This window comes from Talpa europaea, assembly GCF_964194135.1.
Source record: "Talpa europaea genome assembly, chromosome: 16".
NCBI classification, from domain to species: Eukaryota; Metazoa; Chordata; class Mammalia; order Eulipotyphla; family Talpidae; genus Talpa; species Talpa europaea.
The window spans coordinates 17,782,592-17,807,506 of record NC_140084.1 but is presented as its reverse complement, the minus strand read 5'-3'; the positions used below and the strand labels follow the sequence as shown (position 1 = coordinate 17,807,506).

General features: G+C 40.6%; 1 protein-coding gene across 1 annotated transcript in view; it reads right to left on the bottom strand.

Moving 5' to 3' along the window:
- GAN (gigaxonin) overlaps positions 1–24,915 on the bottom strand; it is a gene marked incomplete at both ends in the record, with an annotated part of 50,614 nt that overhangs the window by 10,703 nt on the left and 14,996 nt on the right. Inside the window, 4 exons of the mRNA XM_084257340.1 lie at positions 1,788–1,909; positions 2,400–2,617; positions 4,277–4,627; positions 10,330–10,444. Coding sequence (XP_084113466.1) covers positions 1,788–1,909; positions 2,400–2,617; positions 4,277–4,627; positions 10,330–10,444 — 806 coding nt within the window. The remainder of the gene's footprint in view (positions 1–1,787; positions 1,910–2,399; positions 2,618–4,276; positions 4,628–10,329; positions 10,445–24,915) is intronic.

Below are 24,915 nucleotides of genomic sequence, written 5' to 3'. Positions count from 1 at the left end.
AGTTGAAACTTAAGTCTTCAACACCTATCTTTTGTCCAATATAAACACCATGGCTAGAGAGACAGTGTGTGGAGAAAGCTTCTCTAATAACATGGGATTTGAGATGATCAGATTTCCTTCACTCTTTGGTGACAGAGCCACCTTTATGAGTCATTTTACTCCATCCATTGGTACCTTTGGATTCCTGCCACCTGTCAGCACAAAAGGTAGACTGACAGTTCTTGCTCTGTTGCCATGAAGCTCTGTGAGAGCTCAGTTCTGTTCTATTTGTCAGCCCCGGACACTACCGTACAACTTCCGAACCACAATCCAAACCAGGTTGTTCAAGACCCCAGAACATGCAGACCTGGGCCCTATGTGCACTTAAAACAGAGTCCAAGAGTACTTGCTGAACTCCCTATTTTGGCTAATAGTGGATTAGGTTATTTGTACTTGTGCAAACACAGCTAAATGACTGGATAAAACATTAAAAAAAAAAAACAACACCGTCTTCTTAGAAGAGAAGAAGACAACAAGACTATATGGCATAACTGAAGGGAAAAGAGGGACCAAGAGAGATTATCACACATGGAAATCATTTTGTTCTGAGGGCAATGACGATCCAGAAAATTTCTAACCTTTCCTTTAATGGCCTTGAGGGATGAAAAAGAAATCTAAACTCCAGGCCCATAGAGAGTGTCGCTTCTGGCAGATTATCTCCCATGTTCTATACCCTTGAGATAAAAGCCCAACCAGAACTTGTACCTGAACTGAAATCTTGTTTGTCTAGCCAATCTCAGTCAATACAACTGCACACAATTGCTCGCTTCATTGTCTAAAGTTTCTGAGATACAAATCCCTCTAGGGATATGCTCAAAAATTAGTGATAGGAATCTCTGTGACAGTTTTGCAGATGTGAACATTATGATTATGTGTACGTGTTATGGGAGGAATGCATTAAGAGAGTTAATGCGGAGAAGACAGGACAGGGAAATCAGACCTACATCCTGTCAAACCTGTATCACTCCAGTTGTTTTTGTTGACAATAACTTCCATAATTTTGGAACGCAGAAAATGATTCACTGCTACACTATTGTACAGTATTAGCCATTTCTATAAGAAGGTATGCTATGGAATAGCTTCAAAAATATTAAAGATAATATAAACACACAGAGACTATTAAGTATGAATTCCAGGAGGATTGCTGACAATGATTAAGAACTGGGGGAATGGTATTTGTGGGGTGAAAGCAAAAGGGCAGATTTAAGATGAAAGGGAGAGACAGCAAAGGGTGGTGAGGCAACAACATGTCTCTATCAGCTTCTGAAGGGAGAGATTTCATTAAAGCTATTTTCAAACATTTAAAGGTCAAGTAAAACATTTCTTCAGTATTAAAATAACTTTAGGCCGTAACTAATTTAAATAATATTTTCTGAAGTCTCATATGAAATGCCTGCTTTTATTTAGCATTTTCATTTTTTACATAGCCATATAAATCTATAGTGAACTAAGTCTCAAAGACAGGAATATCTCAGTTCAAGGAAAGTCTGAAATTTGTTAACCATCAAATAAATGCTCCTTTACTAAAGCCTTTAAAATAGCTATATATATGAAAGATTTGGCAACAGTAAGACTGACAGAAGACACTTCTCCTTACCACAATCTTGAAAGCCAGAGCTACACTGAAAATGGCATCTTAGGGAGGATAATCAAATTCTATCTTTAAGAGGTTTGAGTTATTGTACACAACCCTGAAATTATACATCATTTGATCTTGTGCTTAAGTAAAATTTACCACAGAACAGTACCTGCTGAGAGAACTCCATGGTTAATTCTTGGCATGCTTAACGGGGCCAGTTCAATCCAAAGTTGCCTATTAGGGTCATAGAGAGGGCACATACATCGCATTGCTGCTGTTGGTTTCCGAGAACTAAGGAAATAAATAATTGTTTTGTATTCAATAGGTTTTATATAGCTCTGCTTAAAACAACTATTGCGAGTTTAGAGCACTTAAAAAATATCTACTGATGAGAAATATTATAAATTCTTATTTACATAGAAATCTCTCTTTCCTAAAGAAAACTAATGAATGGTTTCACTTACAGGAGGAATACAGGGAAACTGAACAAGGTGTCAGGGAAAAAAAAAAGAAAAAAATTTGCAGGCAAACAATAAATTTGAGAGACACAGCAGGGGAAGGGGAGAGAGAATGGGTCACAACAGGGGAGGGAAGGGCACAAGAGACTGGTGACAGATTACGGGTGATTTGGTGGTGGGGATTTTATGGGGATTACACATGAGGAGAGAAATCAAACATTATACATAAATGAACAGTGATGTAAAAATGAATTTAAAAATAAATAAAAAGGACATCTCTTTTTCCTTACACCACTTTGCATGTAACTCACACGTATACTTACACACGTTCCTCTCCACCAACAGTCACAATGCATTCAGAGTAGCCCCGGGGCTTGAAGTTGGCTAGCATGGCCTCTCCTTGCTGTGGCTGGCTAAGTGGGATGTTGCTGCACTCTTTGACAATTTCTCGTACCAAAGGTTCATTCAACATCTGTTCCCGTAAGTAACTGGAGTCTAACCCTGAAACCCACAGTGCTGACATAACATCCTTCATATGGACCTGCGGAAGAGACCAGCAAGGATGGAGAGAGAGAAGAGAGAATGCTACATAGAGTTTCTGAAATATACATTTTCCAGCTCATGGAAAACTAAAATTGTTGATTATTAACAGTCATGTTATAAGTGCTGGTAGTGTTTATACGTGTTTTACTGGCTTTTTTCCTATTTCCATAGAGCCTTCACATATGAAGATTTAATTAAAAAAATCAACAGTTCAGATTTATACTTGATGTATCAATGCAAAGTTTCAAGCAGCTTTCTTTACACCTTATAGAGTTCCCATAACAATAGGAAAATTCAGAAGACCTCTGCTATAACTTGGATGTGCTGTGAATTAAATCACATTTATAGAGGTAGTACATACAGTAATAGCCTCATACAATATGGTAACCTAGAGAATGAAAATATATCAACATTAATATAATGAAAAAAAATCAAAGTTCAAAAAATCTGAATAGAATCATTTCCTTAGTAATTACTGTTAAAAATATATATCACATAGGTAATATGCTTAACAAGTATTATATAACTTTTTACTAAATTGGAACAAACTATACATTCTATATATGCAAGGCAAAACTTTAATGACCAGTTTCTCTTGGTTCTGAATAGTTTAAGGTACACTCTTCTATGGCCTAAGCAAAAGCCATCAGTCTTTAAGGCATCAAGTTCAGATTAACCAGAGGATGAAGAACTGCCTCTTGTGTCCCCAAAACATAACTGACTTGAGCATCCCTATCACCTTAAGGCTTGAAGGGGTGAGGAAGAAGCTGCTGGCAGTAGTGTCTCCTATAAGGGACTTCGTGAGCAGTGGCACACCAGAAACTCTTCTGTGTCCTTTCAGCTAAGGGGGAAATAGAACAGAACAGTGCTACCTATGCAGAGACCATAGCCATGGTGTCTATAAGGACCTATGCCTAGGCATCCAGCATTTAAAAAAATGACAAAATAATCATTAAAACAAGGCAACAGTCACTACAGGAACAATGTACAGCACACTGTACATGTTGAAAAACCAACCTAAAGTCAAATATATTTCTTTTTTTTGAATACAGTAATTTGGTAATCCCTTTATAAATTCTAGACTTAAAGTTCTGTGATTTTGCTTTCTTCCCCAATGTAGTAACAGATTGGATCTAAAGCCTGATATTCTCTAAGACCCTCCTTCCTTCCCAGGATGCATTCCCAGTACCTTCTAACTAGAAGCACACAGACACAAAAACGCCAGCGCAGAGCAGTGCTCTCCTGCTTTTCCTGAGAGTGTTATCAGTCACTCCAGGAAGAGCCTGCATTTACATCAACGTCTCTGCAGGGCTCAGCCAGTCATGGTGTAGCTATAATCTAGGGAGGGATACTGCAGCTTAAATTTGAAATGCATTTATTCATTAAAGATAACCTATGAAGAATGTTATGTTCCTTGCAAGTATTAATATGTTCATTGATACCTGATGAACTATACCAACTTTTGTAGACTGGCCTAAAGAACAAATCACTAACGATCTTGTGGGAAGATGCTCTGCAAATGTCTATTAGATCACAACTTTGTAAATCTTTTTAATTGAAGGGAAAAAAATCTAAATTTGAACTAGATGTAAACACACACAAAATGAAATGAGTAAGCAAACAGGCAAAGGTCGGTCACATTATAATCTACAGGTACCTTTCTTATTTCTGTATCATGTGCAATCCATCGGATTACTGCTTCAAATACATATCTTTCATTGCCAACGTTTAACTTCTCAAGAGAGATCACTTCTTTAAGTTTTTGAGGATTCAGTTCTAGGAATTCTTCTGTGTTGCTGACATCTCGGAAGTGTGTCTCCAGATATTCCGTGGCAAGGTAATGGACGTGGTGCAGGCAGTAATGAAGTGCAAAGTCTCGGATTCCAATGCAGTTCTCAGCAGCAATACAGCCTTCTAGAAACTCACAGCACAGTGTTTTAAGATCTGTCAGCAGGAGAAGGTCCGCTGCTTGTACGACATCTTGGATTGTATCTTCATTCAGCCGGATCTGTAAAAATATCACCCATATCTTAATGTTTGTACTTTAGACCCATCCACACTAATTGATTAGGTTGAACCACATGAAATTTTCATTTTTGTCTGTGAAGGTGGTCAAATATTGGCAATTCTGTATAATTCAACCTAGTTTCTATTCAAGAAATGTTCGGGGGATACCAAGGAACCTTCAAACAACATAAGCAGTGTGTGCCTGCTTCACATTCCCAGCACTCCTCTGCTTTACCACACTGACTCTCCATCACCCTTCTTGGTAGACTGACCTAGGTGCTCATGTCAGCTTAATTGAGAGAAATGCTTTAAATGACAGAAATGCTTAGGAAATGGAAAATTCTGCATTCTATGGGAACGTGAAGAAGGTGGCTTCTTTAAATAATAGCACCAGAACTGCTAAAAATCTTGCCTCCAAATATACAGTGTTTACTCTTTTTCCAAAAGGTATCTCAAACTGACTATAAGTCCCTTGAGGAGAGAGAGGGCTATAATGCCTCAGAGACTTGTCCTCAATACCTACCAAAACACTGTATTCAGCACAATGAATACATCGGGGCCTCCAAACAACTTTCTGGGATAAATCCCTAGTGCACGATTTTTAAAAATAACTATTAACATTTACTTTTCCTTAATTGTCTTCACTTTTATGATTACTGCTTCCTCCCCCACCCCCTTATAGTTTTTCCACACGGCAGTAAGTCAAGGTAAGAAATGGGCCTTTCTTAAACCATAAAAAGAAGGCAAGGAACTATCCTACCTCATGGAGATTAAAAACCACACTACTGGAAGACCACTGGACTAACGAGGAGATCAAAGAAGAAATTAAAAAATTCTTTGAATTGAATGACAAGGAGGACACCAATATCCTAAATGTATGGGATGCAGCAAAAGCAGTAATAAGAGGAAAATATATAGCAATAGAAGCTCACATCAAAAAACAAGAAAGAACTCAAAGAAACAACCTAATCTCGAAGCTCAGAGATCTAGAAAAAGAACAACAAAAAAACCCCAAAACCAATAGAAGAAAAGAAATAATAAAAACTAAAGCAGAAATAAATGAAATTGAAACTAAAAAAACAATCCAAAAGATCAATGAAACCAAGAGCTGGTTCTTTGAAAAAAATCAATAAAATAGACAAACCCCTAGCCAGGCTCACAAAGGAAAAAAGGGAGAAAGCACAAATAAACAGGATCATCAATGAAAGAGGAGAAATCACAATGGACACAGCAGAAATCAAAAGAATAATCAGTAACTACTATGAACAGTTATATGGAAACAAGTTCAACAGAATCTAGAGGAGATGGACAAATTCCTACAACTCTACAATCACCCAAAGCTAGATAAAGAAGAAATAGAACACCTAAACAGACCAATTACAATTAGCGAAATTGAAATGGTAATCAAAAACCTCCCCAAAAACAAAAGCCCAGGACCTGATGGATTTACAAATGAATTCTACCAAACATTCAGAGATGAATTAGTGCCTATCCTTCACAAACTCTTCCAAAAAATTGAGAAGGAAGGGACAATACCAAACACGTTCTATGAAGCCAACATTACACTAATACCAAAACCACACAAAGACAACACAAAAAAGGAAAACTACAGGCCAATCTCCCTAAAGAACACTGATGCAAAAATCCTCAACAAAATTTTAGCTATCAGAATCCAACAATGTATCCATAAGATAATTCACCACAACCAAGTAGGATTCATTCCAGGGACAGAAGGATGGTTTAACATCCGAAAATCAATCAACGTTATCCAACACATCAATAAAAAGAAATATAAAAACCATATGATAATATTAATAGATGTTGATAAAGCTTTCGACAAAGTGCAACACCCATTCATGATAAAAGCCCTTGAAATTCTTGGGATACAAGGAACATACCTCAACATCATAAAGGCCATCTATGACAAGCCAACAGCCAGTATCATTCTCAATGGTGAAAAGCTGAAAGCAATTCCATTAAGATCTGGAACAAGACAAGGATGTCCACTCTCACCACTGCTTTTCAACATAATACTGGAAGTCCTAGCCAGAGCAATAAGACAAGAGAAAGACATACAAGGAATCCAAATAGGAAAAGAAGTCAAACTATCACTATTTGCAGATGATATGATCATATACATAGAGAACCCTAAAAACTCCACAGAAAAACTAATTCAACTCATCAATCAATTCAGTAAAGTGGCAGGATACAAAATCAACACGCAAAAGTCAGTAGCCTTCCTATACACAAACAATAAATCTGAAGAAGAAGAAATAAAAAAAAAATCCCTTTTAGTATCGAAACAAAAAAAATCAAATATTTGGGAATAAATCTAACAAAAGAGGTAAAGGACCTATACAAAGAAAACTATAAAACACTGTTAAAAGAAATAGAAGAAGACACAAAGAAATGGAAAGACATCCCCTGCTCATGGATTGGAAGAATAAACATTATTAAAATGGCCATCCTTCCAAAAGCAATATACAGATTCAATGCTATTCCAATCACAATTTCAATGTCATTCTTCAAAGAAATAGAACAATTATTGATGAAATTCATATGGAATCACCAAAAACCCCGAATAGCCAAAGCTCTACTGGAAAAAAAAGAAGGGAATGGAGGCATCACACTCCCAGACTTCAAACTATACTACAAAGCCATAATCATCAAAACTGCATGGTATTGGAACAAGAACAGACATACAGACCAATGGAATCGAATAGAAAATCCAGAAATAAACCCACAGATTTATGGTCAACTAATCTTTGACAAAGGAGCAAAGACTATGCAATGGAGCAAAGAAAGTTTGTTCAATAAATGGTGCTGGGAAAACTGGGTTGCTACATGCAAAAGAATGAAGCTTGACCAATACCTCACACCATACACAAAAATCAACTCAAAATGGATTAAAGAACTAGACATAAGACCTGAAACCATAAAATACATAGAAGGAAATATAGGCAAAACACTACATGATTTGCATATCAAAGACATCTTTACAGACACATCACCAAAAGCAGTGATAGTGAAGGCAAAGATAAACAGCTGGGACTACATCAAATTAAAGAGCTTCTGCACAGCAAAAGAGACAATAACAAAAACAAAGAGAAACCCCACCAACTAGGAGAACATTTTTGCACACAACACTAATGATAAAGGACTGATCACAAAAATCTGCAAAGAGCTGATGAGACTCAGCAACAACAAAGAAAATAATCCAGTCAAAAATGGGCAGAAGAGCTAAAAAGAAACTTCTCTGAAGAGGAAATGCAAATGGCCAACAGGCATATGAAAAAATGTTCAACATCACTTGTCATCAGGGAAATGCAAATCAAAACTACCATGAGATACCATCTTACACCAGTGAGAATGGCACATATTAAAAAAACTAGCAACAACAAATGTTGGCGAGGGTGTGGAGAAAAAGGAACTCTTCTGCACTGTTGGTGGGAGTGCAAACTGGTCCAACCACTGTGGAAAGCTGTGTGGAGATTTCTGGACCTACTAAACATAGAGCTTTCATATGATCCAGCAATTCCACTCCTAGGTATTTACCCAAAGGACACAGAAACATCAATTCCAAACAACACCTGCACCCCTATGTTTATAGCAGCACTTTTTACAATAGCTAAGCTTTGGAAACAACCCAAATGCCCAAAAATAGATGACTGGATCAAGAAGATGTGGTACATATATACCATGGAATATTACTCAGCATTCAAAAAAGATAAACACATGCAATTTGCAGCAACATGGATGGCGCTGGAAGGGATCATGCTCAGCGAAAAAAGCCAAAAAGAAAAAGAAAAATACCGGATGGTCTCACTCATAGCAGGAATCTAGAAAACTTAAATAGGGGACCAGGAAAATTAATAACTATAAGAAAGTGAAAATCAAAATCAACAAAAAACTATGAACCAGAGACTTATTTGGGGGGTGGGGGGCGGGAGGGGAGGGATTGGGGTCAGAATGGGGGGTTTGCAACTGTATGGGGGGATATAAAAATAAAATGTATTATTTAAAAAAAAAAAAAAGAAATGGGCCTTTCATATACTGCCACAAACCAAGGGGTGCAGTACTCTCAAAGACTAGGAACTTATTCTACATATGAATATGTGAAGGAGAGATTTCAAAGCAGAATACAGCAAGAAACAATTTCTACATTTTATACCAGAGATACCAAAAAGAAAAATGCATAAATCGTCTGAGAAACTGGGCAACAAAACTGTGGAAAGAAATATGTGCAGTAAGCCACAGTAAGAATAAATTCCCATTCACAAGTACAACGAGGTACTAAAAGTAGCCACGAGGTACTGGGGATAGCTGTGGACTATTCAAACATGAGCTTATAAAAAAATGCCACATTTCAAGTTGGTAAAACTAAACTACCAAATTAGGAGTCTGTTGTAACTTATATTGCGACTATGGTTTTTAAATCATAATTAATTTAAGTTGGGAACAAAACACAGAAATCAATATGTAAAGAGGGTTTCAAGACAACATTAATATGTTCCTCTCGGCTTATAACTTGTGACTGCTGCTGAATCAACTTTTAGGTTAGACAGGAAACGGTTCCTAAACCCTGTTTTGTGATGTTATAGGTTATCTTCAGTATTTTAAGGGTTTTCCCAAAACGAATTCTCATTGTATTTATTTTTAACAATCATACACACATATACGTAACCTTGTATCATACCACCACTCAGTGTTCAGAGAAAATGGAAAGGGTTAACATCATGAAATCAAGCCAAAAATGTCAAAAAAGATGACAGTCACCAAGTTTGTTTCTGGACAGAATGAATATATTCAGAGGAGGTAAGCAGCATTCTCAGTATATACTAGGAAAATATGTGGGCGACACAGCCCTCACAAAAAGGACAAGTGAAACAAGAACGATGAAGAAGTGACAGGAGAGAGCAGCAGGCAACAAGACCTCCGAGGACAGATAAAAGCACTCTCATGAAACCATGTAAGAGACAACACACCCTTTTTTGTTGTAACAACTAGTTACAACCTAAGGTCACACCTAAGGTTTTTCTTCAGAGTCCTTTGGAGACACTTTAGATGACATAATGGGGATAGAGGCTGGAAGAAGGCAAAGAAACAGAAGTCTAATCACAAATGGCTTTCTTCCCTGTGTTTCAAATCCTGGAAAACAAGTGGGAACAGAGCACATAAGGAAATATGGAAGAAAGAATGGAGGTAGGACAGAGGCAGCAGGATCAAGACATCTGGAATACAATGCAGGTAGGTGTTGTTTGTGTGAATCTGGACCTCTTTATTTCTCCAAAATCCTCCGTTGCCCCAGCACACTCCCCTTTAGATGCTACAGAGGCAGAGGGTATTCCCAGCAGTGTGGTACAGAGCAAGACTTCAAGCAATCATGCTTGAAGACAAAACACAGAAAGACAGCAGCGCAGGGAGCACATGTGGAGTTGCTATTCCCCAGCAGGAGGTGAAGTCAGAACAGTAAACACAAACCCTGGCATCTGGGTAAGGTCTCATTTAGTTGCCTTTCCTTTAAGAGCAGAGCCCTGAAGAACACATGTGGGTGCCATCAACAGCAGGAGTCTTGGTTCAAGGGCACAATGACAGAAGATGAAGATGACAGCACTACTTCATCACAAAATGGATGAAAGGGGACCCTCACCCTGAGCTCGAGGGGACTCAACTTAGTCTTCCTTCCTTTGTTTCTCATCATACCTGCCCACTGAAGATGTAATCCAGGATCTCTCTCATAACCATTACCGATATCCCTTCAAGTTCAATCTTATAGGTTGATCCATCATCTTTTGGAGGGTTATAGTTTAACTTTGTCCTAAGAAAGGGAAAAAAATGTAAAATTTCTATGAAAGAACAGAAATAGCTATAAATATTAATGCACTAAATATAAAGTATATGATACTTATCAATATATGAACCCCATCTGGAAAGCTTAATTTGTTAACTTTAGGTCAATGTATTTTTAAAATAACTTTCAGCAACGAAACATTTGTTACAGGATCCACAATGCTGCTACTTAAAAAACAAAATAGAAAACCAAAGAGCTAATGTATGTGAGCAAGAATCTCTACTTCACCTTGGGAACCCCAGTCCCTTTAGGGTCATTTTTGTTTTCCATGTACTTAATGATCCTGTTATTTTCAGTAATGTAACAAGGTCCCTAAAAACCTATCACCCAAAATAAAAGCTAGGACCTTGACAATAACTCACTTCTAACTAAATGGTCCTCCCCACCAATTCATTCCTGTGCTTCCTCCACCTGATGCAAAACTATTATCCTAAATTCTGTATTCACATTTTCCTTTATTATTGCATCCATGAAATAGATATGTAAGATACAAAGTTATTCATTTATTATAAATGTATGCATATTAAGCTGTACATAACTATTAACATGTTTCATACTATCTGTAATCTTCTCAAGCCTTTTTAATTTAATATTCAATTGCTAAGTCATTCCTATTGCTGCATGTCACAGAGGTTTCTTCTGCTATATGAAATTCCACTTTCCTACTGATGGGCACTGGCCAATTTCCAGGTTTTGATATTGTGAACAGGACTGCTGTGAATACTCCTACATACATCTCCTTTTGTACTATGTAAAAACTTACGTAAAAGATTTTCTCTTGGGTATACCCTTGGGAATAGAATTATGCTAAATTATTCTTCAAAGTAGTTAGAGAGGTTTATAGCTTCACTTGTTTTGTCTAAGGGAACTTGTGGCACCCCAAACTCTACCACATTTAGATATGTCACACTTCATAAATTCTGCCGATGGAGTGAGTGAGATATGGTCTCTGTGGTTGTAATCTGCACTGCCCTTGCTGCCCTGGTGCTGAGCATCTCTTCATGTATTTGTGGTCACATGTGTTTCCTCTTCCATAAAACACACGTTCATTTTTTAACTGATTTAATTATACTCCTCATACAAGGTAAAGGAATTCTTTATTATATTCTTGATATTAATCTTCAGTGGACTTGGTCCTTTTTTCAAGACAATGAACAAGTTGAAGAATAGCTTTTCACAGTCACTTTCTGTCTCTTATTTAAGAACTGTTCTTTCCCAAGGTCAAAATGATATTCCTGATGCAGCAGTGAGGAAAGCCATGACAGAACCTCAATTGCACTTAAGATCACCAAATGCTTGGAACTGCTAGTCAAGAAAGCTGTGGAAGGACAGGTGAGCGACGAGTTAAAAGAGAAGAACAGATTGACAAAGTCTTAAAAAAAAAAAAAAATAAAATGCCAGATCCTTCCTCCAGCCTGTGGAAGATGTGGAAGATGTGGAAGTATACTCTGAAGCTGAGGGTGGGTCCTTTGGACAGGGAGATATGGTTGAGGGTAGGTGGCCTGTACCAAAAACTTAAAAGTTAAGAGACTATTTGGTGAATGTTGAGGCCAGATGTCTTTTTTCTCAATACTAGTTCTAAAATGCTGAAAATGAGACCTATGTCCTCCAGCCTAAAAGGAAAGACCTAAAGATGCAGACATAGATCTCACTAAGAAAACAACCCAACTTGGTCATGCAACAATGAAACCACAGGCAATAAGCCTAACCTACAGGTTCTGAGCTTCCATTGTATTTTGGAGCAATATTTCTGAAACTTCAAGTCCCACCACACGGCAGAAAACACATTGTTATTCTGGGGTAAACAGATGAGGCCGTGAGTGGGTCAGGGGTGGATAACAGGCCCCACCACTGTTACTGTCACACACCTGTAACAAAATATTTTTGGCTCATTGGTTAAGAAATTCTTCTTTACAGGAATCTAGAAAACCTAAATAAGGGACGAGGAAAAAGAATAACTATATATATATATATATATATAGTTATATATATATAGCTATATAACTATATATATAATAACTATAACTATATATAATAATAACTATATATAAACTATATATAACTTGGGAATATATATATATAACTATATATATAGTTATATATATAACTATATATATATAACTAACTATATATATAACTATAGTTATATATAACTATATATAACTATATATAAACTAATAACTATATATATATAAAAAGAATAACTATATATATATATCTTATATATATAAGAAAGAAAAAATCAAAATCAACAAACAACTATGAACCAGAGACACAATACTGGGGGGGGCGGGGCACGGGGAGAGATTGGAATTAAAATAAGGGAGTTGCAATTGTATGGGGAATATAAAAATAAAATTAAATTAAAAAAAAAAAAAGAAATTCTGCTTTAGTGCCCTGCTCTTTAACTTGAGCAGAGAGGATTCAAAAGATGTCTGAGAAAGAACCACCGAAACAAAATTAACAGAAAAAAGGCAATTTGGAGGCGCAGCGGTTGAGCGCCGGGCTGCAAAGCTGCCCGCAGCCTCTGCAGTGCTGGTTTGATCCCTGGGTGCTGGCAAGGGTCCCACATGGTGCGCAGACCTCTCCTGCCGAGCCCGCTGCTCCCCTCAGCAGTGTATTTCGTCAGTCTGCCCATTCTGTTCCCTGCTCTGGCCCTGGTGAATCCTCTCACCCTCCCCTGCTTCTGACTGTACCCAGTGCTTGTATAAATAAATAAATAAATCGTTTAAAAAAAAAAAAAAGATGAAAGGCTTAAGGAAAAAAAGAAAATCTCTCATTAACATTCCCAGAGAGAAAAGAGTGAATACTATACTCATGAAACAAGAACAGAATGCCATAAGCAGGAATGCCCAGGGATCAGTAAAAATTTTCATGACTGGAAAAGATTTCTTATGTCAAGTCAAAATAAAAAGTTGAAGAAATCTCCCAGGAAAGAGGGTAGAAAGACAAAGGTAGAAAATAGGAGAGACAAATTAAACCTCCACTCTGCCAAAAAGAATACTACCAACAAGCACTTTTAATGATGGAAGAAAATAGTCCCTTTCTAAGGCATAATACTACAAAACACTGGAATCTAGAAAAAGGTATCAAAGTAAAGAAATAAGAATCAGAATACTTCTAAATGGAATTCAAATAGTAATGGAGAAATGGCTTAAAACCCTGAAGGAAAATTATATCCAACACAGATATATATTTTTATTATTTTTTAAAGATTTATTTACTTATGCATACAAGAACTGGGGTATGGGCCAGAGGTGTGGGGGGTGAGAGGATTCACCAGAGACAGTGGAGAGCAGAACAGGAAGACTGACTGAAATACACTGCTGAGGGGAGCAGTGGGCAAGACAGGAGAGGTCTGCTGCACCATGTGGGTAGCTCCCTGGCTGTCTGGGATTGAAGTCATGCTGCAGAGGCTGCAGATAGTTTCACAGTACTGTGCTTGACCCCTTGAGCCACCAGGGAGGCCCAACATAGATTTTTATAGCCAGCCAAACTACCAATTATATGTCAGGAAAGAATAAATATTATCAGGGATATGAGGTCTCGACACAATTTATTTCCCATGCAATCCTTTCTCAGTATGCTGCTGGAAAATGTGCCCTCAACAAACAAAGGAGTAGATCAAGAAAGAGGAGGAGGAGACTAAAAAGACATGCTCCAACACAGGAATTCCGTGAAGGGAATGGTGGTCCAGGATAACACCTATGCACAAGTAGAAGGAAATCAGTTCACTGGGGTGCCAGGAGGAGGTCTGGATGACCTTTAAGAGGATGAAATTGATAGAATGTAAAATGTATTGGAAGGTACAAAGAGGATTCTTAGCTTTGTTTCCTCTCTGTATTTCATATCTGCTAGTCCTGCCTATATGGCTTGAGTTAATGGTTTTACTCAAAAGACATTTTGTTTATGCTTGCTGCATCCTGGGTTTATCTATATGCTTGGCACTTTTATTAAAAGTGCAGAAAAAGGGCCTCCCCTGGTGGCGCAGCGGTTGAGCACTGGGCTGCCAGCTTCTTCAGCACCGGTTCGTTCCCCGACCGCTGGCAAGGGTCCCACCAAAAAAAAAAAAAAAAAAAAAAAAGTGCAGAAAAAGATTTCAGTGAATTCTCAATCAAGAGAGAAAATAGTATAAATGGTAAAAACATTATCTATGTCATCAATATAGGTATATGATACCTGTGAAATGCATCATATACATTTTAGGGCAGCAGACACATCTCCCAGTCATGTTTCACGCATGATGTCATGACTATTTGAAGTTCTTAGTCACTGTCCTGGTGATCAGTGTATTGTCTCATAGTTCCAAATTTATCCTTTATGTGTGTGCTCTGTGAAATGGATGTGAGCCTTTTATTTTCTGTCAACAGGGATGATGTTAAGCATTCCAGGACAGCACTGAAGAAAGAGTTTTCTCCCTGTTTTTGGCCTACTAACCTGGAAAGCACCATGATGGATCTGAAACTGGAGCCCCATGACACAAGCTGTGGGACATGACCTGGCTTTGCCAAGGCCTGCTGCCTGGGTAGCGACACCCAGAGCTGAAGACAGTAGATAGCAGCAGTGGCAGTGGGAGTTGCTGCCTGAGGGCTGCCCTGTAGCCAGCCAGGTTTGAGCTCAGAGCCCCTCTGACTCCTGAGGCAGAGCAGGGGCTTCCCATTGGTCACCTAAGCACTGCCTCTGGGCAGCACCCAGACTGCCCTGTAACAGGAGGCTGCAGGACAGCTACAGACCTAGCTCAGTGGGCCAGACTTGATGGTTGCCCCAGTACTAGCCAGATTTGAATGCCAGTGCAAGTGGCAGCATGTGATAGGCCTTTTACCATCTGCTCCCAGCAGCCCCACTAGGACTCAGGCTGCTAGCAAAGGGCAGTAGTGATAGCAGGCAGCAGTGGCCTTCCTGCCATGCTACCCTAGGGCATGCAGCATCCCTCTGGTAAGCTCTGGCACAGGAGGCAACAGCTAGTCCCACAGCCCTTGCTTCAGTGTTGCAAGGAGAAACATGGGCCCCACTGGGCCAGCTCCAGCACTGCCACTCCCTGGAGCCTCAGACAGAAGAGAGGCCTGTAGACTCCTGGGTCAACGTGGTGACTCCCAATAGAGCTGGGACCCATGTTCCAGTGCTACTGCAGGTGCCTCCCCCAGCTTTAGGTTCTTACACCCATTCCCACTGAAGGGGTCGCAGGTTCAGCGTCTCCAGCCTGAGGCCAGTTCTGGCTGTAGCTCCTCTGAGCCTACACCCCATCAACGAGCTGTACAGGCACCAAATTTTCCCTTTTATATTTGGCACCTGGATTATAAAGTGGAACAATCAGGTGTGAGCAGAATGAACTGATAAGGTTAAATCAACTCATTAGTTAATTATTCAGATCGAAAATCAAGAATAAGCTGATTGGTATTAAATGGTCAGATTGAAAATGGTCCAATCAGGTTTGTAGGATGGGGGACCTTGAAAGAGGATATAAGACAAGGCAGGAGTCAGCCAGAAATGCTGTTCCTGGCCTCTAAAGAAAGAAGTAGTATTCTCTTCCTGGCCTACAAAGAAGAAAGAAGGATTGGCAGCTGACCTCTGAAGAAAGCAGCAGCATTCAGCAGCCAACCTCTGAGGAAAAAAGAGAAGCCAAAGACTGTCACAGAGACTTGGTTGCTGTACCTGTCTCTGGCCCTGCCTCTGAAAGGAGCACCATAGGCCTCAGCCTGGTGTCTCAAAGAGCTGTTTGTTGTTGGTGCGGGCAAAAACTCAAAAAGAGCTGTTAACATTGGTGTCTCTGGCACTGCCTCCTGGGTGGTGACTGGCACTACTGGCCAGTGTTGTCCAGCACTGTTGACAGGTGATTGGCACTCTGTCTAGGTCACTTCTGATCATCTAGCAATACGTCCTGATGCTGTTGCCTCTGTTGCTATCCAGTCCAACATCTGGAGTTGTGCAGCCTGGCCTTTAAATTGTTGTTGTGGGCTGCTGTGGTGTCATCTCAGTGGCCCCATGTGTGAGCACCTCCAGCTGCCATCATGAGTTGGATCCTGGCCCACTGCTTGCTGGCGTGCCACCATCTCCAAGCCCGTGATGATGGGACAGTGCCATATTGAATAAGCAGCCTTTGGTTTGGGACTTCTGGACACTGTGGACACTATTTGGGGTGAAATAGCTGGCCACTTGTGTCCTTAGAAACACTTCTGTTTTCCATTTATTAAATATATCCCTGTGTTGTTCCCTGAGCTTGAGTATGTGTGTGGTTGAGAACCATAGACAGTGACCTGGCAATGTCCTCTACTTGGGTACTGTACTTTGATCCACTATGACACTGCGATAGCACTGTTTCAGAGCCTGCCTTTTAGGCAGCAGTCTCCTGAAGAAAACGACTGCCATCCTGTTCCTGGTGAGACACCTCAGTGTGAATGCTTTCCCAGGTACCTCTGCATGGAATTCTGCCAAGTTTCACCAGTGTGGTTTCTGAGCCATACAGTGAGCCACGGTTATGCCTTGCCCAATAAAGTGTGGATCTCCACTCCGGGCATGGTCACTGACTGCTATTTATACTGGCTAGTCCTGGATTATTTTAGTTCACTTCTCACCAGCCAATCTCTCCTTACTCCAATCCTGTTGAAATTAATAATTCTTTAAACTTTTCTTGTTTAAAGCACTGTGTGGTTTCTTTCTCCTGATGAGATCCAGACAGAGTTTCCTAACCTATTTAAAGACAGTAGCTCCAAAATGTGTTCACATGGAGGAGCCTCAACCTTCAATTAGAGTTGTTTTTATTTTAAAGTAATCTATGTGCAAACACACAAGCATACCTGCACGTGGGCTGTGGACAGTGGGAGGAGGAGAACTGGGCTAATAGGGAGAAGGGTTACAAGGAGATTATCCATTGTTGCCCCTTTTTTGTTTTGATACAGGTGGCTAGATTGGTTTTTGTGTTTAAAGGTGAGTATACTGTCATATGCTGAAAGTGCATGTTTTTTTCTGAGCAGGTGGCAGCATATAGATGATGGCTAAGAGGTCAGCAAAAGGACCACTTTAAATATAATCACCAACCATTTCAGATTTCCAGGAAATCTTATTTCTTTCAAAGTCCATGCAAATGAACAATTGCTCAAAGTCTCTAAACATCTGATTAAAAAACAAAGCCTTGTTTTAATTATGGTTGACATTCAGATCCTTATGCTTGCCCCCAGATTTCCCCCTTTTTCTAGCTTTTATTAGTATATGATGTCAATTTATAAACTCTCTCCTAGAAGATGCAGTAGTCTTAAAATATCAAAACACTCTTTGAAAAAACTAGAAATAATTGGGAGTACTATAAAAATGGGCAGCAGGTGTTCAGATACAACTCTCCATGCTTGCCTGTTTTCTGTTTCTAGGGCAAAATGGTTCCTCAGTAGCCCTGTTTTCTTTGTTATAAATAGAAGAGGTTCAAGAAAGTCTCCCATCCCTGGACTTTTCTGGGCTAAACTGCTAAGCTCTGCCCCACAGCCTACTCTGATGGGAGGGTGATGTCCAGCAACCCAAACACTTATCTAGGATTTCTAACCTGCCTTCTGTACATTACACAGTGTAAGTGCATTTTCCTCTAGCCACCTGTCCTCTGGCCAAGCATTCATTTCCTGTCCTAATACAGCTGAACAGAAGTGAAAACAAAATCAATTTTTGTTTTTCTTAACAATACTAAAAAAAAAAAAAAAGGTCTTCTAAGAAAAGTTACTGGCTACTAGGTAATGAAGATGGTATTCAAAGCTTTTTATCAATAAAAGAGGATTGCAGCTTTTAGTCAGAATTAATAGAGCCAAAGAAATCTGTTGGTTGTATGCAGTCTTCTTAATGGCTTCTCACTGTGATAAATGTTCAGTGTGGAAAAAATAGTACCCACATGTTCAGTGTGACTAAACGCCCAGACAAAAAACTCAGATCATCAGGCCTGGTCATCCTCTTCCAAGAATCATTTTAGAAGTGCTGAATGGGATCTGATGTAATTGTGACAGAGAATAAGCTGAAGAGATTTTTCATCCCCTCTGATGCAAAAGCTTGTGTCCAATAAAAGCATGGAAACACTCTACAAGAAAATAAGAGAATGTAATGTTCAAGGGGTCAACTATAGAATTTCTGGGTTGATTCATGGGCCTGACTCATATGGTTTCAAATGATTCATGTCCCCTCAAATTGTGCAGCTACCAAGAGTAGGCTCCCTGAGATATGAGAGGAGGAGCCTGGGTCCATCGCTTCGTTTGCTCAATTATGCCAAAAAAAAACTTAGGTTCTATGGGGAGTTTGTTTTACAGATGTGCCCCCACCTTTCCATTTTTGTCTTCATGAGCTTCTGAAAACCACGTCAAAAGTGGATCGTGAGGACAGTGAAACTGCTCTACATGAAGTCGTAATGGTAGAAACTTGCCATCATTCATTTATACAATATACATTATACAATTGTACAAACCCACAAAACACACCACACCAAGAGGAACCCTAAAGTAAACTATGGACTTTGGACTATAAAGCCACATCAAGTTAGGCTTATCATTTGGAACAAAGATACCATTTTGGCGGAGGAGGTCTATAAAGGTGGAGCTTATGTATGATGGGAGTGGGACACAGGCTAGATGGGAAATCTCTATACTCCTCTCAGTTTTGCCGAGAACCTTAAATTGCTTTAAAAAATATAGTCTACTTAAAAAAGTGTACTGTTTAGTTCCCATTCAGCTTAATGAAATACAAACTTGCAGGTAGTACTTGGCATCCTTTCACAAGGCCTTTTGTTTTTAACATATTCAATATTTAAAACTATGTTTAAGTTTAATGAGGTAATATTGGTCTATGACACTGTCTATGTTTTAGGGGTGTAAGTTCACACCTCTACACATGTGGGCCAACACACCGTGACACCTGTAACAGGGTGGACCCTAGGGAAAGGAGAGGTTCCAGGTTTCCTGGCCCACCCAAGGAAGGGTGGGATTGAGCAAGGAGGAGAAGCACGAGAAGAGACTGGGAGAAGGGAGAAGGCTGGAGAGCAAGAAGACCACCTGGAGGAGGCACGTAGAGCAGAGAGACATGTGAAGAAGCTACACTTGCTTCTTGGCCTTGGGCTTATACCAGGGACTTGGGGGACATAGAAGAAGGCACTTGAAACAGTGTGGGTGAGCGACCCATGAGGAGGTTACATGGCAGCCTTTATCTTGATTTTAATTTTGCTCTTTTCCTTCCAGACTTGTCTGATCCCTTCTGTGCCATTCCTATGGGTCACCACCAGAAGGTGCCTTAGACTTGAGGCAGGCTTTCGGGACTCAGCAATCCTGCTTTGGGCGAATGGTTTGGCTGGACATTTACCTACAAGGGAATGGGTAACTTTGGGTGCTTGATTTGGAAACTATTTTACCTATTTTTTCCCTTCTCTTGTCTTTACTGAACTAATTATATTAAAGTTCATTTCCATTAAAGATCTTATGCGCTAGAGTATGTTTTGGCTTGATACAGAGGATGGCAGAACCTGCTTAGAGCAGGGAGGTATGAGGGTGCTGGGAAGCTAGGTTGAGAACTACTCTTAAAATCCATTCAAGCCCAAAGTCATTCCAGAATCTATGTGAGGAAAAAAATGTTAATGGTAAATAAGTAAAACCCATAATACTTTTAGGAAAAAGATTTGGAGGCAGAGAAAAATGAATAGGAGGAAATTAAGGAGATAATGAAAGCAAAGAAACAAAACAATATTGGAGCTCCACTTTCATGGCACGCCCGAATAATGAACATTTCTTAGAGCTGTCATGGGAGTCAAGGCCCCATTCCCAGTGCTGTGCCCCTCTCCCTGTTTGGTAACAGACCCACCACCAAAGCACCAATAACCCTCTGTCAGAGTTCATGCACCCCTCCGCTGACCCTTTGCTCCCATCCCTGCTTCCTCTCTGTCAGCCCCAGTTTTGCAGTCATATTCCAAAGATTTCTTTCATGACAAGTCCTTTTATGGCCTGCCTTCTGTGGGTGGGGAAAACAAGACCTGTCTAGCTCATGGTTCTTGCCACCCAAGAAGTCCATCAGCAGGGAGAAAAGCATTTACTCAGATCTGTGTGAGGCATGACCAGAGGTATCAAGAGGTCCAAGGAAACACCACCTACATGGACCAATTACCACAGGGCCCTCCTGCTGGTGGACTAGGCAAAGCCAGGGGAGCAGCGAGGAAGCCTCATCTCCATGCTTCTTTTTCTCCTTTCTCCCTGCCTCCAAATCTTACCTAGAAAGATTATGGGTTTTACTTACTTACCATTTATACTTTTTTCTTCACATAGATCCTGGAATGACTTTGGATTTGAATGGATTTTAAGAGTAGTTCCCCAACCCAGCTTCCTAGAATCTTCTGGAGAACTTTCACAGAAAAGCAGATCCCTGGGCCCCATCCCAGATCAATGAAGTCACTGCAGGTAAACACTGTGTGTGTTTAAAAAGTTCCCCAGCTGATTCCGACACATTCCCTCCTGCCAGGAATGTTCTCTCCCCCACCCACTCCCCTAGTCACATGGTTTTATCCTTCACTGACTCAAGGTCTCTGCTCCAGTACCACCCCCATAGAGCAGCCCAGGTGACCACACTATCTAAACTAACACCCCCACTCTCTTCCCTGCATTATTTGTCTTCACAAAATTTATCACCATCAAATAAAAGGCATTGTTTAATATCCCCATCAAGGAAAAGAGGGCTTTGTCTTGTTTAAGCTCCACTCTCATACCTAATCAAGTGCCTGCTATTGAACGGGCAGGTACCTGATTAAGTATTATGGGCTGGAAAAAGCATGGATTTTAATGCTGCAGAGTCAACTACTGCTGCAAATTGAGCACAACTGTTTGTAATGGCACTACCAACCAGCAGAGCAGCCGGGAGCTCTTCAGCACTATTACAGTATGTGCACACTGAGGGGAAGTGGTGCTTCTGGTGGCTTTCAACCCAAGGTGTGCTGTACAGTTAGTTGGCTATTCTGAAAGTGAATGTCCAAATGTTCCACCCCTGCAGTCACCCCAACGGCCCTGACACATTCACCCCTCAGAATACTGAGGCCAAAGGTAAACTGCACCCTAAGGCCTTACAGTTCCAAACTACAGTGCTTCCCTGCCCTCTGCCCATCATCACAATCACTGGTGTACAGCACAGGAAGATCAGGAGTTAAGAAGCGATGGGAAAACATAAGAACAGGAAAAGTTTCTGCAAAGTCCAGGGTTTATTGTCCAGATATCTGTCCTGCCACCAATCAATTCCATGGTAATGAAGCTGCAGCAGAGTCACTTCATCATAGATTAAGGTGCAGGATGTACAAACACCACAAGGAGGCCAGAGCCATGGTCTTATCCATCCCTGACAACCTCCCTTCCTCGACTACGCTGCGCATGAGCATCCCCAGAAATGTGTTCTGTTTCCCTCCTGCTATCACATCCACATCAGCCACTTGGAGGGTGAACACAGTGCTTCGTATTTAGAAAACAGTCCTGAGCAAAGGAGAAATTCATCTCAGGAGATACTACTTTTGGAAAAGAGAACATGGACAGTGTAAGTTATACCTTCAACAGAGGGGCAGAGCAAGGAAACCCCCTGTGTGTACTTTGCGGGGACAGGGAAGGTGCGAAGGCTGCACATGCTCACAGCTACAAGTGACATCACGGTACCTGGCAGAAATACAGCAATCCCTGGAGGAAAAGATATAAGAGCCGTAATGTGAGACAAAGGAATGGTTTCTAGGTAATCCCTTCACTGTTGCAGGCCAGTATTAAGTACTAGGTATGGCTTCAGAAATTAGATCTCAGCTGGTTGGCAGGCCCCACCCTTGTAGAATGATATTATCATTTGTCAGTAAGATAAAAAGTTGTAAGTCATTTCTAGTTCAGGGATTTTAACTATTCATTTGAAACCTTTAGCACCATATTCCTGTATATAGTGTATCTACTGTGTCCACAGTTAATGAGCACCCCCTGCCCCCAAGCTGCTGAAAACCTCTTCCTCCTCTGGTTGTTCCCATCTTAGAAAATGGTACTTTTTTGTACTCAGTTACTTAAACCCAAAATTAGAAATTCCACTAAGTAAATATGGAAGGAATTTTTTTAATATGGAAGAAACTATTGAGTTGTAAAGTCTAAATGGATATTAAAACTAGTAAGTGAAACCTGATGGGGAATGGAATATTTACATAATCTTAGAGTATCATCCCATAAACTTATTAATTACAAAAATAAAAAGACTGGGCTAAGCTGGTGTACACTGTCTGTAACCACATGACCAATGCTGGGACAGCCTCCAGGAGCCCTGTGTAGGGGCAGGACAGGCCACTGTGCGGGTTTTCTGATCCCATGCAGACCGGGTAAAGGAGGAATCAGAGTCCTCAGTGGTTTTGCAGGTTTTTATTGGGATTACCAGGTACACAGCAGGCAGGGGCGCTGGGGGGCTGGGAGCAGGTCTTCACTCTGGGCTCTCCGGCCTTCTCTCGGCTTTGGCTTCTGCTTCTCTTGCTTCTCTCTTAGCTTCTCTTCGGCTTCTGCTGGCGTCCCCGTGACGCCGCCCTTAAAAGCCCAGTCCCATCTACCTATGCCCACACCCTATTTCAGGTGTCTGCCATCAGGCATGCATTCAGTACCACAAGGATCCATCATCTATTCTGATGGCAGGAGGGCAAAAAGCCTGACATTTTTCCTTTCCCTACACCTGCCATGATGCAATGAGGAAGATGCAACACTCCTCTGGTGGTGTTCTTGCCACAAACACCTAACCTCATTCTAATTATAAGAAGCCAAACCCAAGCACAGGGACATTCTACAAAATAGTGAATACAACTCACCCAAGTTCCAAGCCAAGAAAGGCAAGGAAAGACTGGGGAGACCAAAAGACATGACTAGTTTATCATGTAAGTACAGGGCACAGGTGTTGTGCAAGCACGAGGGAGGGTAAATCAGCTTTCCTGGGAGCAGGCTTCACATAGGCACCACCTGAAGTGGGTCTTAGCTGATATTTATGGAATTTTAGGAGGGAGAAGGCAGTATACCATGAAGGGGGGACAGCAAAAGACTGGTGTAAAGTCCTGTACTTTCAAGGAGTGCCAGAACACAAGGGAGTTAGCAGCCAGAGGGCAGAGGGTAGGTATCTATCTGCCTGAGTGGAAGGCTCAGCTCCTGGATGACCTTATACCATAGGAGAAACATGCACATCACCTTGAGGGAAATGGAGCCATTCGTGAGAGTGTTTTTTAATTTAATTTTAATTTTTTTAAAGATTTATTTATTTTATTTATACAAGCACTGGGTACAGTCAGAAGCACAGGATGGTAAGAGAATTCACCAGAGCCAGAGCGGGGAGCAGAACAGGCAGACTGACGAAATACACTGCTGAGGGGAGCAGTGAGGTGGCAGGAGAGGTCTGCACGCCACGTGGGACCCTCGCCGGCTGGCTGAGGATCAAACCAGCGCTGCAGAGGCTGCAGGCAGCTTCGCAGCCCAGCGCTCAACCGCTGCGCCACCGGGGAGGCCCGTGTTTTTAAATTTTAATCTTTTTATCCTGAAATAATTTCAGACTCACAAAAAAAGTTTAGGAAGCCCAGAGTTTCTGTATACCCTTTCTCCAGTATCTATTAATGTTACTAGCTTACATAATCTTAGTACAATTACCAAACTAGCATATAAAGACTGCTGCACTATTATTACATACACGAGGGATTTATTCCAATTTCACCTGTTTTCCACATCAGGTCCTTTCTCTGCTCTGGGAGAGAGTTCCAAATTGTACTGTTATGGACATACAGGCTGGGGTCTCCGGAGAGAGGGCAAGGCACTGGCATCTGTGGAGCTGATGAGGCTGTGGTGGGCAGAGTGGAGGGGATGAAGAATCTTGGGCCATGTTGTGTCACACATATGTAGGGGAGAGGCAGGGAGGAGGACGAGCAAAGTAGATTCCATGGGAAATGTGGGGCAAAGGTACCTCAGAAACAGAGCGACTCAATGTCAAGAAAATGAGTGAGAGTGATAAACCAGCAGAGTAAGTAAACACTTGAAAGTTTTCACTTGATTTGGTCATTACATTTAGCAATTTTTTTTAAAGAACAATTTTAATGATGTGATAAGATAAGAGCCCAAATGCAGAGTGAAGAAATAACAGGAAGACAGACTCTGGAGAATAGAAAGGTTCTTCTTTCAAGAATCTCTGTTGAAAAATAAAGGAAATTGCACACTGTCAGAAGAGGATGCAGAGTTGTTTGTTTTTAACAGACAGCTTCATTAACATCTGCACAATTCCTATATGCCAGGCACTGGAAAGGACTTGAGCACATGTCTATGGTGGTGAAAGGAGTTAGAAGAGAAGGTAAAGGACAAAGGACAAAAAAACACAGGAGAAGGAAGAGAATGTAGAACAGAGCAACATACCAGAAGAAAGGGGAGAGTGTGAGTGGGACAGCAGGGGTGGGAGTGTAACAGGGTGGTCCCCAA